The sequence below is a fragment of the Orcinus orca genome, chromosome 3 (genome assembly GCF_937001465.1).
Source record: "Orcinus orca chromosome 3, mOrcOrc1.1, whole genome shotgun sequence".
Taxonomy (NCBI): domain Eukaryota; kingdom Metazoa; phylum Chordata; class Mammalia; order Artiodactyla; family Delphinidae; genus Orcinus; species Orcinus orca.
In genome coordinates this window covers 96,167,689-96,183,701 of record NC_064561.1, presented here as the reverse complement: position 1 = coordinate 96,183,701, position 16,013 = coordinate 96,167,689, and the positions used below count along the sequence as shown (strand labels likewise).

Here is a 16,013-nt window from a genome sequence, read left to right as displayed (position 1 = left end):
TCTGCCAAAAAACCTCAAGTACTATAAGAAGTGGTTAAGAGATAGCACACCTCTCTTCAGAGCGATTAGGCCTAAGGTTAAAATGTGCTGGCATGGCTGAAAGGTTCTTTTAAACTCAAGATCTTGTCCTCAAACAGTTATTAAAGTTCTCAGGGTATATTTCAAAAGAGCAGGGTATTAACCTAACTCTCAGGTCTAATTCCAAGTCTGGTAATTATATGCTGCCTGTTAAAATTCCCCTTGCAGTTGTAATTTAATAAGGTGGCGTTCAGTTCTCGTCAAACAGCTCAGAGCAATGCAACCAGCTACAATGCTTATCCCATAAAGTGTAATGTTTCAGATGTGATTAAGTGATCATTTAGAATTTTTCAGGGAATCAGGCCGTACATTCATTAAAGTATGTTTCCAGTTGTAAAGAATAAACTATATACTTTTTAAGGGGCCAAAAATTCCTATACCTTGAAATGTCACAGTAAATTTTAGTTTATGTTATTTATAAGACAGTTCTGTAGTTATATTATAATACTAACATGACAAGAAAACTCTTCAAATATATCATCTTCAAGTTTTACAAAGCAGAGAAAATGCAAAAATCCCTCACAGACGCAAAGCAGAAGCTATTTATACTTTCCTTCTCAAGGTACTGGTGAGAGAGTCACTGTGTTTCCCCATTTCTCCAATCTGCAAATACCAGAACTTAGGAGAACTACAGTAAAACATTAGGAAGATGAACAAGTGGCAAAATGAAACTAAACAGGAGTGTACAGCTACGAAATTTCAACATTTATCTGGCGCCATATTAAAAGGCATTCTGGAACTGTGATCTCTTGCAGAGAGTAAGGCAGAGGAACTGGAAACAGTAGCACAGAAATAGAATTACTCCCCAAGATTGTACAGACTTTTTAAATGACGTCCTAAAATATATCTTAAGGCTTACAGATGCATATATAGGTAGAATCCTAGGTAGAATCATTATCCTTGATGAAAGCCTTAAAAAAGAAACAAAAAAAAAATAGTAAGTGTTTCTGTCATTTCGATGTGTCTTAAAGAATACTCTAAAATTAGTTCCATCATCTAAGTACACCCAACTACAGGTTCTATAAGTCAATATATTACTAAAAAGTTTCTATTAACTGTGTTTTTCTCATCTATATTTTGTTTATTAAAAAATCTGTCATTTTTCAGAGTGCTGACATTATCAAGGAAAAAACTTATAAATAAATATACAAAGACAACACCCTATAACTCTTAAAAGGCCAGAATCATTCTAGGCAAAGAAAACAATGCTACTATTAACAACAACAACAGCAAAAATCAATTTAAAAAGCAAGAGCCGAAAACACTACCATTTACCACTGCAACAAAAAGAATAAAATATCTAGGATTAAACCTACCTAAGGAGACAAAAGACCTGTATGCAGAAAATTATAAGACACTGATGAAAGAAATTAAAGATGATACAAACAGATAGAGAGATATACCATGCTCTTGGATTGGAAGAATCAACATTGTGAAAATGACTCTACTACCCAAAGCAATCTACAGATTCAACGCAATCCCTATCAAACTACCACTGGCATTTTTCACAGAACTAGAACAAAAAATTTCACAAGTTGTATGGAAACACAAAAGATCCCGAATAGCCAAAGCAATCTTGAGAAAGAAAAACGGAGCTGGAGGAATCAGGCTCCCTGACTTCAGACTATACTACAAAGCTACAGTCATCAAGATAGTATGGTACTGGCACAAAAACAGAAATATAGATGAACGGAACAGGATAGAAAGTCGAGAGATAAACCCACGCACATATGGTCACCTTATCTTTGATAAAGGAGGCAAGAATATACAGTGGAGAAAAGACAGCCTCTTCAATAAGTGGTGCTGGGAAAACTGGACAGCTACATGGAAAAGAATGAAATTAGAACACTCCCTAACACCATACACAAAAGTAAACTCAAAATGGAGTAAAGACCTAAATGTAAGGTCAGACCCTATCAAACTCTTAGAGGAAAACATAGGCAGAACACTCTATGCCATAAATCACAGCAAGATCCTTTTCGACCCACCTCCTAGAGAAATGGAAATAAAAACAAACATAAACAAATGGGACCTAATGAAACTTAAAACCTTTTGCACAGTGAAGGAAACCATAAACAAGACGAAAAGACAACCCTCAGAATGGGAGAAAATATTTGCAAATGAAGCAACTGACAAAGGATTAATCTCCAAAATTTACAAGCAGCTCATGCATCTCAATATTAAAAAAAACAAACAACCCAATCCAAAAATGGGCAGAAGACCTAAATAGACATTTCTCCAAAGAAGATATACAGATTGCCAACAAACACATGAAAGAACACTCAACATCATTAATCATTACAGAAATGCAAATCAAAACTACAATGAGATATCATCTCACACCAGTCAGAATGGCCATCATCAAAAAATCTACACACAATAAATGCTGGAGAGGATGTGGAGAATAGGGAACTCTCTTGCACTGTTGGTGGGAATGTAAATTGACACAGCCACTATGGAGAACAGTATGGACGTTCCTTAAAAAACTGAAAATAGAACTACCATATGACCCAGCAATCCCACTTCTGGGCATATACCCTGAGAAAACCATAATTTAAAATGAGTCATGTACCACAATGTTCACTGCAGCTCTATTTACAATAGCCAGGACATGGAAGCAACCTAAGTGCCCATCAACAGATGAATGGATAAAGATGTGGCACATATATACAATGGAATATTACTCAGCCATAAAATGAAACAAAATTGAGTTATTTGTAGTGAGGTGGATGGACCTAGAGTCTGTCATACAGAGTGAAGTAAGTCAGAAAGAGAAAGACAACTACTGTATGCTAACACATATATATGGAATCTAAAAAACAAATAAAAAATGGTCATGAAGAACCTAGGGGCAAGACGGGAATAAAGACACAGACCTACTAGAGAATGGACTTGAGGATATGGGGAGGGGGAAGGGTAAGCTGGGACAAAGTGAGAGAGTGGTATGGACATATATACACTACCAAATGTAAAACCAATAGCTAGAGAGAAGCAGCCGCATAGCACAGGGAGATCAGCTCGGTGCTTTATGACCATCTAGAGGGGTGGGATAGGAAGGGTGGGAGGGAGGGAGATGCAAGAGGGAGGGGATATGGGGATATATGTATCTGTATAACTGATTCACTTTGTTATAAAGCAGAAACTGACACACCATTGTAAAGCAATTATACTCTAATAAAGATGTTAAAAAAAAAGAAAAAAACAAGTCATGTACCACAATTTTCATTGCAGCTCTATTTACAATAGCCAGGACATGGAAGCAACCTAAGTGTCCATCAGCAGATGAATGGATAAAGAAGATGTGGCACATACATACAATGGAATATTACTCAGCCATAAAATGAAACAAAATTGAGTTATTTGTAGTGAGGTGGATGGACCTAGAGTCTGTCATACAGAGTGAAGTAAGTCAGAAAGAGAAAGACAACTACTGTATGCTAACACATATATATGGAATCTAAAAAACAAATAAAAAATGGTCATGAAGAACCTAGGGGCAAGACGGGAATAAAGACGCAGACCTACTAGAGAATGGACTTGAGGATACTGGGAGGGGGAAGGGTAAACTGGGACGAAGTGAGAGAGTGGCATGGACACATATACACTACCAAATGTAAAATAGATAGCTAGTGGGAAGCAGCCGCATAGCACAGGGAGATCAGCTTGGTGCTTTGTGACCACCTAGAAGGGTGGGTTAGGGAGGGTGGGAGGGAGGGAGACTCAAGAAGGAAGAGATATGGGGATATGTATATATGTATAACTGACTCACTTTGTTATAACGCAGAAACTAACACACCACTGTAAAGCAATTATACTCCAATAAAGATGTTAAAAAAATAAATAAATAAAATAATTTAAAAAAAAAAACCAAGAGCCAAGTAAACTACCCTTTTTCTTGAGGGTGGAAAACAGTGTAAATATTTCATCAACTTCATTAGATGACATCAGGCCTAACTATAAAAAGCAAAAAAAAGAAGCTTTTATTTTTGATTAGTGTCTATAATGGAGAAAGCACAGCCAAATTAAATGATTTTCTTCAAAAAAAGCAAAATGTAGTAAAAAATGCTTAGAAATACTACTTAACAATTCCCACTGGGGTCTAAGCCAGCACCCAGAAATCAAACACTTTCATATTTCTGTAGCAAAATGTATGAATACTTGAAAATAGTCCTCGTTTTAATTTAGATCTAGATCTGCCATCAAGTAAGTTAATATTAGGTCAGGTTTTGTTGTCAATTTCTGTTTTTAGAACTTTGCGGATTTTGGATAAAAGACTGTGGACCTAGACTGAAAAAACAGAAATAAATCAGGCACAAGTTCTTTTTTTTTTTTTTAATTGGCCGCACCACATGGCATACAAAATCTTAGTTCCCCAGCCAGGGATAGAACCTGTACCCCCTGCAGTGGAAGTGCAGCATCCTAACCACTGGACTGCCAGGGAAGTCTCAGGCACAAGTTCTTAACTAACTTTATTCTTAGCTTAGAAAATAGTAGGTTACATAAATACTGTCTGCTAACCCTTGAAGTTTACAAACTTCAAGATAGCAGTAGAAATATTTTAATTATTTCTACAAGTTACTTATACTATACTACGGAAGCTTAATTCATACATCCAATGAAAATCAAAAAGATTTTATTAACTTTATGATATGAAATAAAATATATAAAATGCATTCATATTCAAAAGGATAAATTTCTTCCCTTGTAGTACTTTCTAGTTAAAAAAAACTATTTCTTTAAATTAATAAAATCTTGAAATTGCACTGTAATTGAGCATGGCAAGGGTTCCCACTAGCTTAAAAGGATAGGTGAAAGTGACTCTGGGGTAATGAAAAGTCAGCAGTTGGACAAAGAAATTCTCCATTTCTCTCTTCTTTCTGTTGTCCTACAGTTTGGAAAAAAAGGAATCTATGTAAGAGGAAACAGAATGCTTATTATAAGAAAAGTTATATGTTCTCTTGAAAATAGTAAATTATAGTGGTGAAGAACACAGAGCCTGGAGTTAGTCAATAAGTAGATAATCAAATTCCAGCTCCACCTTTTACTAGCTTTGTGACCTTAGGAAGTTAGTAAGTGCTCTTATGCCTCAGTTTCATCTATAAATGCGGAAAATAATAGAATGTACCACATAAAGTTGTTAATGAAAATTAAATGCTAAACAAAAATAAGTAAAAAAATAAACAGTGACAGGAACAGCAACAGGAAGAATAAACAGGTGATATTAGTAAATACTGGCAAAGTTAATGCAATATTACCAATCAAAATTTTCTGTGGTTTTAATCACTTTTTAAACCCAGACTGGCTTAGAAATTTTTTTTAATACAATAAATGTTTACCTTGCATTTTATTAACTGAAATACCATGAACTGAAATAATTAGTAGCTCTATCTTTCTATAATAATGAATAACCATTACCTGAACTTATAATTTCTGTAAAATCCTGAAATCCCTCAAAGAGAGTTTCTGTGAAAAACTAACGAGTAGTTTACATGTATGGTTACCACTCAGTAAATAAGAATATTTGATAAGTCAAAATATCTAACTCACTGACCATGTCAGACAGCCCATCCACCAAATATCATGGTACTAGAAATAAACCACTTTGCTCACTAAACCATCTCACAAAGCACAGCACGAAAACTTACCTATCTTCATCTTTGTCATACAGTTGGTAATAATCTCCACAGCCATTCCAAAACGTGTTATCCACAACTTCTTGCCTTCCTGTGGCTCCATTTTCTGGTGTTATTTGGTTATCTTCTGTTTCTCTCTGTGTAACTCTTGCGAAAGGCAGATCCAAGAACATACAATCATGTTCTCCATCATAGTCATCACATTTTATTAAGAGGTCATCTGAGCCATTTTCCTCAACTTCCAAAGCCTCTCTCCACCTCTGAACACTTCTTTGTTTAGCCTCATGCCTATTAAAACCTGTTTCTTGGTCCACCTGGCTTGAACTTATCAGTTTCCTAACTTTGGGCCTCACTACCTGTTCAGGAGAACTTCCCTGGTTTTTGCCCCTATCACTGGTATTTTGCTCACTGCAAATATGCCTGGGAGCACAGGCTGAATCTTCAACTGAATTTTCTCTTTGTCTCTCCTGGCTAGTATTATTTTGTTGTTTCTTTCTAACCACTTCATCTTCAGAAGAGGACCTCTGAAATTCCTGATTGTTCTGATTGACAAACTCAGTATCACCAGTTGAACTTTTCACTAAAGGTGCTGAATCTACCTCTTCAAACTCATCTCTTAATTCACAGTTAAAAGAGGGAACTGTTGGTGAAAGACCAGTGTATGCCTCTACCTCTCCATTTTCCAACTCAAACACTGTATTGCCCAATGCTTCCTGATATCTACCACCTTCCACAACGTCTGCAGAGAGCTGATGACTGTCATTATCCTCTCCATGTCTGCCATCTGGATCATAAGAGTCAGTATGAACCAATGTAATTCCATTTTGAACACTTGAAGCATTACAAACTTCTGAAGTATACTCTCCCTCAGAATGATTGTGAAGATCCGTACTGCTTCCTAAGGTCTCCCTGCCTTCCTCGCTATGATGTACTGCAGCAAAGGATGGACTGCTCTCAATGGTTTGATTCAATGCTGTATCACAAATGGGAATTTCTGCTTCAGTTTTTTCAAATAAAGGGTCATTGGGTAAAGAAGAATGAACTTGATCCAATGGACTGGAACCTTCATAGGGAACAAAAGAAAACATATTTAGAGGGATTAATTTAGATAATGTTTTATTTAATAATGACTCTTTAACTAGAAATCATACCAATTATTACTTATTTGAGAATATGAGTGAATTTCTCTGACAGGTGTTTATAGGCTCCCTAACTTAACTGGGAGGGCGGACTGGTTACCCTATGAGTTCATTTATGCCACTGTGTAGCCTCTTAATATCCTCTCCCTCAGATGTCTTCTGGAGGTTTTTCACCTAAATCCTAATACCTAAAACATTCTGTAAAAGACATTTAAAAGAGAGGCTAATAAGAGACTAACAATGAGAGGCATAAGTGAAGTCACAGGGTAACCAATCTGCCCTCCCAGTTGTTGGACTGTGCAATTCAGACTTAAATTACTTTATTACATGCAGATTTTTTTTTACATGTAGATATTTTAAAAGCTGGTTATAATAGATATAAGAACAGGCTATATACAGATCTAACAGAAATGAGACTCTACTGTGTTTTATGTCAATTCAGAAGATTATATCTCAGTCCCTAGATACATAATATTACATTTCTATCCCCAAAATGAATTGTTAAAATATACCTACAATGAGTTAACTTTAACTATGTTACAGCTATCAGTGAAAAACAACAAAAGAGTCAATGTGTTGATTCTCTTTGTCATAGTTTGTCAGAATTCTGAGACAAGAGTAAAATCCTATCTACTCCACAAATTACTTTAAACATGACTATCTTTTACCATCACTAATGTAATAACAAAAAATGAAGATGCTAAGACCTGTTGGAACAAAAATTTATAAATAACTGAAGGGAAGTCTTATCATATCACAAAAAGGCTGCTTTAACAGAAGGACCTCAGGTAATAATTCAGATTCTTGTATATAAATGACAGTAAAAAAAATAACCTAGAATTATCAAGTTTGCTCAGGACAAGAGGAAGATGACATTCCAGTCCAAAAATGTGTAGTTATAGTACATGGATACCTGCAAAATACTTTTTCAAACTAATGAATAATTAGGAAATTTTAATTAAATAACTATGTATTACTTGACATTTATATTTTATATGATTCTAAAAGAATCAACTTAACCGAGCTAAATTATTGAGATACAAATAAAACAAAAAGCTATTTAAATGTAATATGCAGGGAAAAATATACTCAGTTCACATTAAAAATTTTTTTGGATTGAAAGATGAAGAATTCCTCTGGCTGAAGGATGTGACAACATGTAATCACTGCCATGACAATGTAGTTATTGATTGGCCATATTCTATCTTTTTCTATGTTTAAATGTATACACTATTAAGTTAATAGAAAATTTTGAAATGAATTTCTTGATAGGAAATGTATAGCATTTATACTCAGAGACACACATAAAACCCACTCACTATTTCAAATATTACAAGATCAATTCTTACATGGTTATTAATAGCTTTTAAATAATCCCATGTTGCATACCTGAGGAATTTTCTTTTGGAACATCATCTAGTTCCAACACTTCATAGTCATCACCAGCCCTACCTAAGCTTCTTTCATGCCTGGTCATACACGGTTTGAAACTGACATATGCATGTCTTCTGCCATATCGCCTGCCTGTGATTGTCTGATATCCTCCTGCTGGTTTGGGCCAGGCCGCCTTGCTGGATTCTTGATCCATTGCTGAAAAACAAAGTTAAAAATAAAGGAGACACAGCAATGACTTATTCTGACATTTGGGGTAATGTTTCAACATATATTGCCAAATCATATGCTACTGAACATCGAATGCCCCTTACTAGCAATATAAAACATACCTGAAAAGAAAACATGAAATACTACATTATGAGAGTTATGTGACCCCCTTATCCCCCAAATATCTTAAAGTTTGGTTCCTTTAAGGTATTTCAGATTTTTATAACGTTACTTACCCCAATTTTTTTCCACTTGCCAAATTACTATACTGCAAAAGCTCCTTAAGGATTGGAGAATGATTCTCCAAGTTATCAAAGTACCTTATGTATAAGTGCTCAATACATATTTGTTGAGTGAATTATTCACACGTACATGATACGATGGTTTCAATTACATTAAAAGTGAATAAATTCCGGTCAAAGTTAACAAGTAATTTCTTTAAATGGTATCTGTACTATTATAAAGAACTAACGGGACCACAATAAAATATATCCCAAAGATCAGGGTCAGGTAAAACTCTCCAAAAGAAAACAGTGGTGAGCCAAGTCAAACTCTTCAAAACTACCAATGGTATACATATGGTATGTATGAAAAGAAAAAGCCATCAACATTTGAACAACTCGAATACTAAGTTCGATGCCTGAGGGATATATAGTAGCAACAGTAGCATCTTTTACTGGGTAGGACATTATCTCATATATACATATAGTAAAAGTTTGCTTAGTCCATTGAGTTTTACATATATTATGCAGGAACTAAACAAAATATTTTCTCACAGTATACGGAATAGTCAATAAATGAAAAAGTTACACATTTTTCTTTTATTGCATTAGAATAAGAAATATAATTGCTTTTAAGCACAAAAACCTGCTTTATAACATTATAATATATGATACCAAGTGTTACATTGTTACTTCATCCCCTCACAAACCTGTTGAGGTGGATACTGTATTTTATTTTAAAGAATAAAAAACTAGGGTTAAAATGAATTATTTAAGAAACTTGTCCAATAACCCAATATTATGACTCCAGACCAGTACCCTTAACAACACCTCCAAAAGAACAGTCTCCAAAGTGGAAAGCACAATAGATGCCAAGGGGGTATGGAAAAGAAATATGAGTTTCTATTTATACTCATTTTTGTATCAAAAATTAGAAATTAAGCTTTATAAATATTCAATACATGGATTGAAACTAGCCTTAAGTAAGACGACGATCACACATCACGTATGGTACTCAAGGAATCTGGAAGGAAAAATATGAAGTTCTCAATGTAGAGGAACTGACAGAGACACCTTGCTTACCTGCTGGCTCCTTTTCAGTATACTGTGACATATATGGCAGTTTTTGTGTGCCCAGTTCAGTGGAATTATGGATGTGATTTAGTTTTTACTCACACAATGGATAAGCTGCAGGAGATTCCTACAAAGAAACCATGGATTAAACAAAATAGTAATAATACAGCACAAAACAAAAATAGCAAAACTAATACTACTTCTCCTAGTGAAGTTCTTAGCTAGCCCATAATAACAGAGAAAAACACAATTGGATCTGACAAGTCGATCAAAAAACCTCAAAACTATGAAGATGGCTATTTGAAAGAGATTTAGATCTCCTCTTGAAAAACCTTGCCTTAAGTATGTATCATCCTTAAGATTGACAATGATAATAACACACAAATAATTTATAAGGAAATAAGCAAATATATTGGGAGAAGTGTTGATTGGGGTATGTGACCAAACTGTTTGGGGGTCTACTACACACTATCTGCTTCTCCATCAAACACTAAGTTCCTTTAGCCCTGGCATTGTTAAAAGAAGTTAACCCTAAGAATACAAACTTCATTTTAAAAATGTATAGTGGTACATTTTAAAAACATATAGTGGCTTATGACAATTAATAATTAACGTGTATAAAAATGATACACTTGTTCTTTACAATAATAGTCAATTGATCATTCAGATATTTTAATCCCAAAGAAAAACCCATTCTAAATTAGAAGAACTAAAATTTACCATGCAAAGTATAAAATGACTTCATCTGTTTTGAAGTTAATCCATTTATTTACTATTTTAAAAGTTGCAACCTGTGCCTTTTTTTAAAGTTTGTCAAGAGCTTAGCTTTTTTTTTTTAAGAGCTTAGCTTTTTAATTAAATACTTTAATTACTTAAAAACGAGCTATTGCTAAACTGCCTACCACCAACTTAAAGCTGTTACAAGATGATAGTTCTGAAAATTAGTTTAACTGTATATATCTATCTAGCCATGTATAGCTATAAATTAACATACATAAAAGTACACATATCCTCCCATATAAATTATAAATTCAGCAATAGGTTGTAATGTTCTAATATAGCTAAATCAAGTCAGATGGTTAACAATAGCTAAAGCGTAAAGGAATATCAAGAAAATAATTCTACCATACTGGCAAAAACACAAGCTCTGATTAATATTGTTTTAATAGTAAGAAAAATAATGTGCAATTAACTTGAATCTTCACAGATTCACAGTATAATAATACATGCAGACTCAAAGGTCGGCCATGGATTTAAGTTCATGAGTATTTTACCCAAAGTCTTTTCTTTGAAATAAGGCAATATTCCAGGCACTATTTTCAGTGCTGAGGATATAACAATGAACAAAATAGACAAATATTCCTGCCCTCCTAAAACTGCAGTATGGGGTATAGACATTAAACAAATCAGTAAAAAATAAAGATATGTTAGACAATAAATACTATGGAGCAAAACAGAGCAGAGAATAAAGAGCTCCTAAGGGTGTGCAGTTTAAAGTAGTGTGGTTAGGGAAGGCCTCACTGAGAAGGAATCATTTGAGCAAACACCTGTGAGGAGGGAGCCACGTGTAAACCTAGGGAAAGAACATTCTCAGCAGAATAAAAAGAAGATCCTGAAGTAAGAATTTCCAGAATTTACCTTAGCAAGAAGTCTGGGATGGAATGAGGACGAGAGAAAGTAACAGATGAGGTCAGAAAGTTAATTAGGGAGAAGGGAGTAAGGTGGAACAAACAACATAGGTCTTTACAGGATAATAGAAGAAATGTAGGTTTTATTTTGAGTGAGAGGGAAAACCACCAAACAGTTCTGAGAAGAGAACTTCTGCTTTAAAAGGAACACTCTGGCTACTGTGTTTATTTTTTTATTTATTTATTTTTTTGGTACGTGGGCCTCCCACTGTTGTGGCCTCTCCCCTTGCGGAGCACAGGCTCCGGACGCGCGGGCTCAGCGGCCATGGCTCACAGGCCCAGCCGCTCCGCGGCATGTGGGATCTTCCCGGACCGGGGCACGAACCCGTGTCCCCTGCATCGGCAGGCGGACTCTCAACTACTGCGCCACCAGGGAAGTCCTGGCTACTGTGTTCAGATGAAGGGGAACAAGGTCAAAGGCAGGAAGACTGGCTAGAAAGCTATGGAAATACTGACAAGAGATCACAGTGGTTTGGACCAGAGTAAAAACAGGTGGTGAGAAATGGTCAGATTCTGTCTATATTGTGAAAGTAGAGCCAACAAAGTTTTCTGATGTAGGTTATGAAAGAAGGTAAGGATTTGAAGCTGACTCTAAGTTTTATAGCCTGGGCAACTAGAAAAACAGAGTTGACATTAACTGACAGGAAAATCTGTGGAAGACATAGGTTTGGAGAAAGTATCTTGAGTTTAGTTCTGGATGTGCTAAATTTGAGATATCTATTAGATATTCAAGTAGAAGTTAAATAGGATGCTGGAGTTCACTGGACAATTCTGAACTGCCAGTATAATTTGGGAGTCTTAGGATATGGACAATATTCAAAAGGGCTTGAACTTGGAAGAGATGTCTAAGTAGGCTTGGAGAAGGAAAGAAGTTCATGGGCTGAACCCTGAGATGATCCAAAATTAAGAGGCCAGGGAAAAAGAAGTATCAGGAAAACCGACCAATGAGAGGGGCTTGTGAGAGAAAAGAAAAAATCCAGGAGTGTGGATGTCAAATGAAGACAGGGCTTTAGACCAAAGAATTGATCCACTGTGCCAATGCTGCTAAAAGGTAAAGTATGACAAGGATCTATAACTGACCACTAGACTTAGCAACATGGAAGATTACTGGAGTTCCTGACACGGGGCACCTTTGGTAGAACAGTGGGTATAAATGCCTGCAGAATGTGCTGTTAAGAGAGAGTGCTGTTAAGAGTACAAAATCATGAAAATCGCTCTGTTTCTTAATCATACTTTTCTTCAACATGAATCCACTTCCTTCTAAAAGATTATTTTTGGAGCCCTCCAACATCCTGATATAAATTTAGTCTACTTGTTTTCAAGATCCAACTACTTCTGTGCTAACTTTTGATGGTACTTCTGAGTTAGGTCCCCTGATTTGAAACCCATGTTTTCCTTTCTTTTGTTTGTTTTGGGACGGGGTGTGCATTTGTTTGTTTTGTCTTTACTAGAAGATCTTCAAGTAATTGTTTCAGGAATTTTATTTAAGGAGGTAAACACTGAGTCTTTGCATGTCAAAATATTTTCATCTTTCCCTTACACTTTGGATATAGGTCAAAACAAAATCATTTTTTACAAACTCTAAAAGGCAATGTTTTCTAAGCATCCCATGTTGCTGTTAAGAAACTGTTCTGCCAGTTTATTTCTCATCCTTTTGTAGGTAAACCAATTTTTCTCTTCGGAATAATTAGGATTTTCTCTTAATAAACAGTATTCTATAATTTCGCAAGGACTTTCTTAGACCATTTAAAAAATTTCTACTCCATAGCCCTAGTAGGGCTGCTTTAATTTAAAGGCTTTCATTAGATTGTCTCAAAGATGTCCTTTTTCTTTTCCTTCCTATTTTCACTGTATTTGGCCCACGCAGTTTAATCCTTTGTCTCTAAACTTTTCTTTCTCATTTTCAATTTACGGAATGGTAGCTTTCATCTGCTTTAAATTCCAGCCTTCCAACATTCTCTACAATAATTTTTGAAATTTCTTGCACTTTCTTATTCTCTTCTTCTATCATCATCATCATCATTTTCAATAGTGGCTCTTGTCTTACGAATAAAATGTAGACTAGAATCTCTCTGTAGACACTAATTATCTCTATTTTATCTGAGGCCAGCTATGTAGACAAATGTAACTCGTTCCTATCTCTGAAGTATAAAAGAGAAAACAAAGCAAAACAGGGAGGAGAGGATAAATAATAAAGAATAAAGACCTAGCTGTGTGTCAAGATTAAAATGATTAATTCATCAGTGCCAAATTTGTATCTAAAGTTTATTGGGAACATTTGGTTTCTGAGTCTTCTCTAAAGAAACGTTTCCTTTGCTAGTACTATTCACCTAATAAGTAACATATGATTCCTCTCTACTTGTGACGATTATTCATCTCAAATGCTGTGGAATCTTCATATACGTCTTCCTAATTATAAAAGCAAAAACAATAACCAAAAAAAAAAAAAAACCCAAAAAAATGCCATAAATATGCTGCTGTCTAAGAATTAAAGGAGTTAATCAGGGAAGTATTAATTCTAGATCTTCCAGCTTTTTACCTAGATAGCATCATTTATAATTTTAACTAGGATAGTACACCAGCAGCTCTAGATAGGCAATGGAAACAACCTTCAAAAGAATACAAGGAAAAGCATGGGTATGGGGTGTACACTTCCCACAGCAGAATTGAAAGACTGTGGTGAATTTAAAGATAAAGACCTTGCTTTAAGTGCATTATGTCTATTAAATGCACTGTGTCTTTACATTCTCTAACAAGATACGAATTTAAACAGTTGTGAAAAAAGGGATGAATGAATGAATGAATGGCAATTCTGTGCTCCTTTCTCTGATGGAAATATGAAAATATAATGAAAAGAGACGAAGAGTTGGGAATACTTATATTCTAACTCCAACACTTATACTTACACACATTAAATGAAAGCTAGTGGTAGTAGAACTAATTCAGAAAACTAAAAATCTAAAATAGTAATAAAAGAGGACCTTCAAGATGGTAGAGGAGTTAAGACGTGGAGATCACCTTCCCCCCCACAAATACATCAAACATACATCTACATGTGGAACAACTCCTACAGAACACCTACTAAACGCTGGTAGAAGACCTCAGACCTCCCAAAAGGCAAGAAACTCCCCCATGTACCTGGCCATCTGGTTGACAGGGTCTTGGTGTTCCAGCCGGGTGTCAGGCATCAGCCTCTGAGGTGGGAGAGCTGAGTTCAGAACACGGGACCACCAGAAACCTCCGGGCCCCACGTAATATCAATCCGCGAGAGCTCTCCCAGAGATCCCCGACTCAATGCTAAGACCCAGCTCCACTCAATGACCAGCAAGCTCCAGTGCAAGACACCCCATGACAAACAACCAGCAAGCCAGACAGGAACACAGCCCCACCCATTAGCAGAGAGGCTGCCTAAAATCATAAGTTCACGGACACCCCAAAACACACCACCTGACGCAGCCCTGCCCACCAGAAAGAAAAGATCCAGCCTCATTCAACAGAACACAGGCACCAGTCCCCTCCACTAGGAAGCCTACATAACGCACTGAACCAGCCTTACCCACTGGGGGCAGATACCAAAAACAATGGGAACTATGAACCCGCAGCCTGCAAAAAGGAGACCCCAAACAAAGTAAGGTAAGCAAAAGAAGAAGACAGAGAAATACACAGCAGATGAAGGAGCAAGGTAAAAACCAACCAGACCAAACAAATGAAGAGGAGATAAGCAGTCTACGTGAAAGAGAATTCAGAATAATGATAGTAAAGATCCAAAATCTTGGAAATAGAAGAAAATACAAGAACCGTTTAACAAGGACATGGAAGAACTAAAGAGCAAACAAACAATGATGAACAACACAATAAATGAAATTAAAAATTCTCTAAAAGGAATCAACAGCAGAATAACTGAGGCAGAAAAACGGGTAAGTGACCTGGAAGATAAAATAGTGGAAATAACTACTGCAGAGCAGAATAAAGAAAAAAAAATGAAAAAAATTGAGGACAGTCTCAGAGACCTCTGGGACAACATTAAACACATCAACATTCGAATTTTAGGGGTCCCGAAGAAGAAGAGAAAAAGAAAGGGACTGACAAAATATTTGAAGAGATTATAGTTGAAAACTTCCCTAACATGGGAGAGGAAATAGTCAATCAAGTCCAGGAAACGCAGAGTCCCATAAAGGATAAATCCAAGAAGAAACACGCCAAGACACATATTATGTAAACTATAAAAAAATTAATACAAAGAGAAAAAATATTGAAAGCAGCAAGGGGAAGGCAACAAATAACATACAAGAGAATCCCCATAAGGTTAACAGCTGATCTATCAGCAGAAACTCTGCAAGCCAGAAAGGAGTGGCAGGACATATTTAAAGTGATGAAAGGGAAAAGCCTACAACAAAGATTACTCTACCCAGCAAAGATCTCATTCAGATTTGATGGAGAAATTACAACCTTTACAGACAAGCAAAAGCTAAGAGAATTCAGCACCAACAAAAAAGCTTTACAGCAAATACTAAAGGAACTTCTCAAGGCAGGAAACACAAGAGAAGGAAAAGGTCTACAATAACAAACCCAAAACAA

General features: G+C 35.8%; 1 protein-coding gene across 1 annotated transcript in view; it reads right to left on the bottom strand.

The window, feature by feature from the left end:
• PJA2 (praja ring finger ubiquitin ligase 2) overlaps window positions 1-16,013 on the bottom strand; it is a 79,331-nt gene that overhangs the window by 42,771 nt on the left and 20,547 nt on the right. Inside the window, exons 2-4 of the mRNA XM_004267440.4 lie at window positions 9,757-9,874; window positions 8,240-8,440; window positions 5,724-6,774 (exon numbers count right to left, since the gene is read on the bottom strand). Of these exons, the coding sequence (XP_004267488.1) occupies window positions 5,724-6,774; window positions 8,240-8,440; window positions 9,757-9,787 (1,283 nt within the window). The 5' untranslated portion in view covers window positions 9,788-9,874. The remainder of the gene's footprint in view (window positions 1-5,723; window positions 6,775-8,239; window positions 8,441-9,756; window positions 9,875-16,013) is intronic.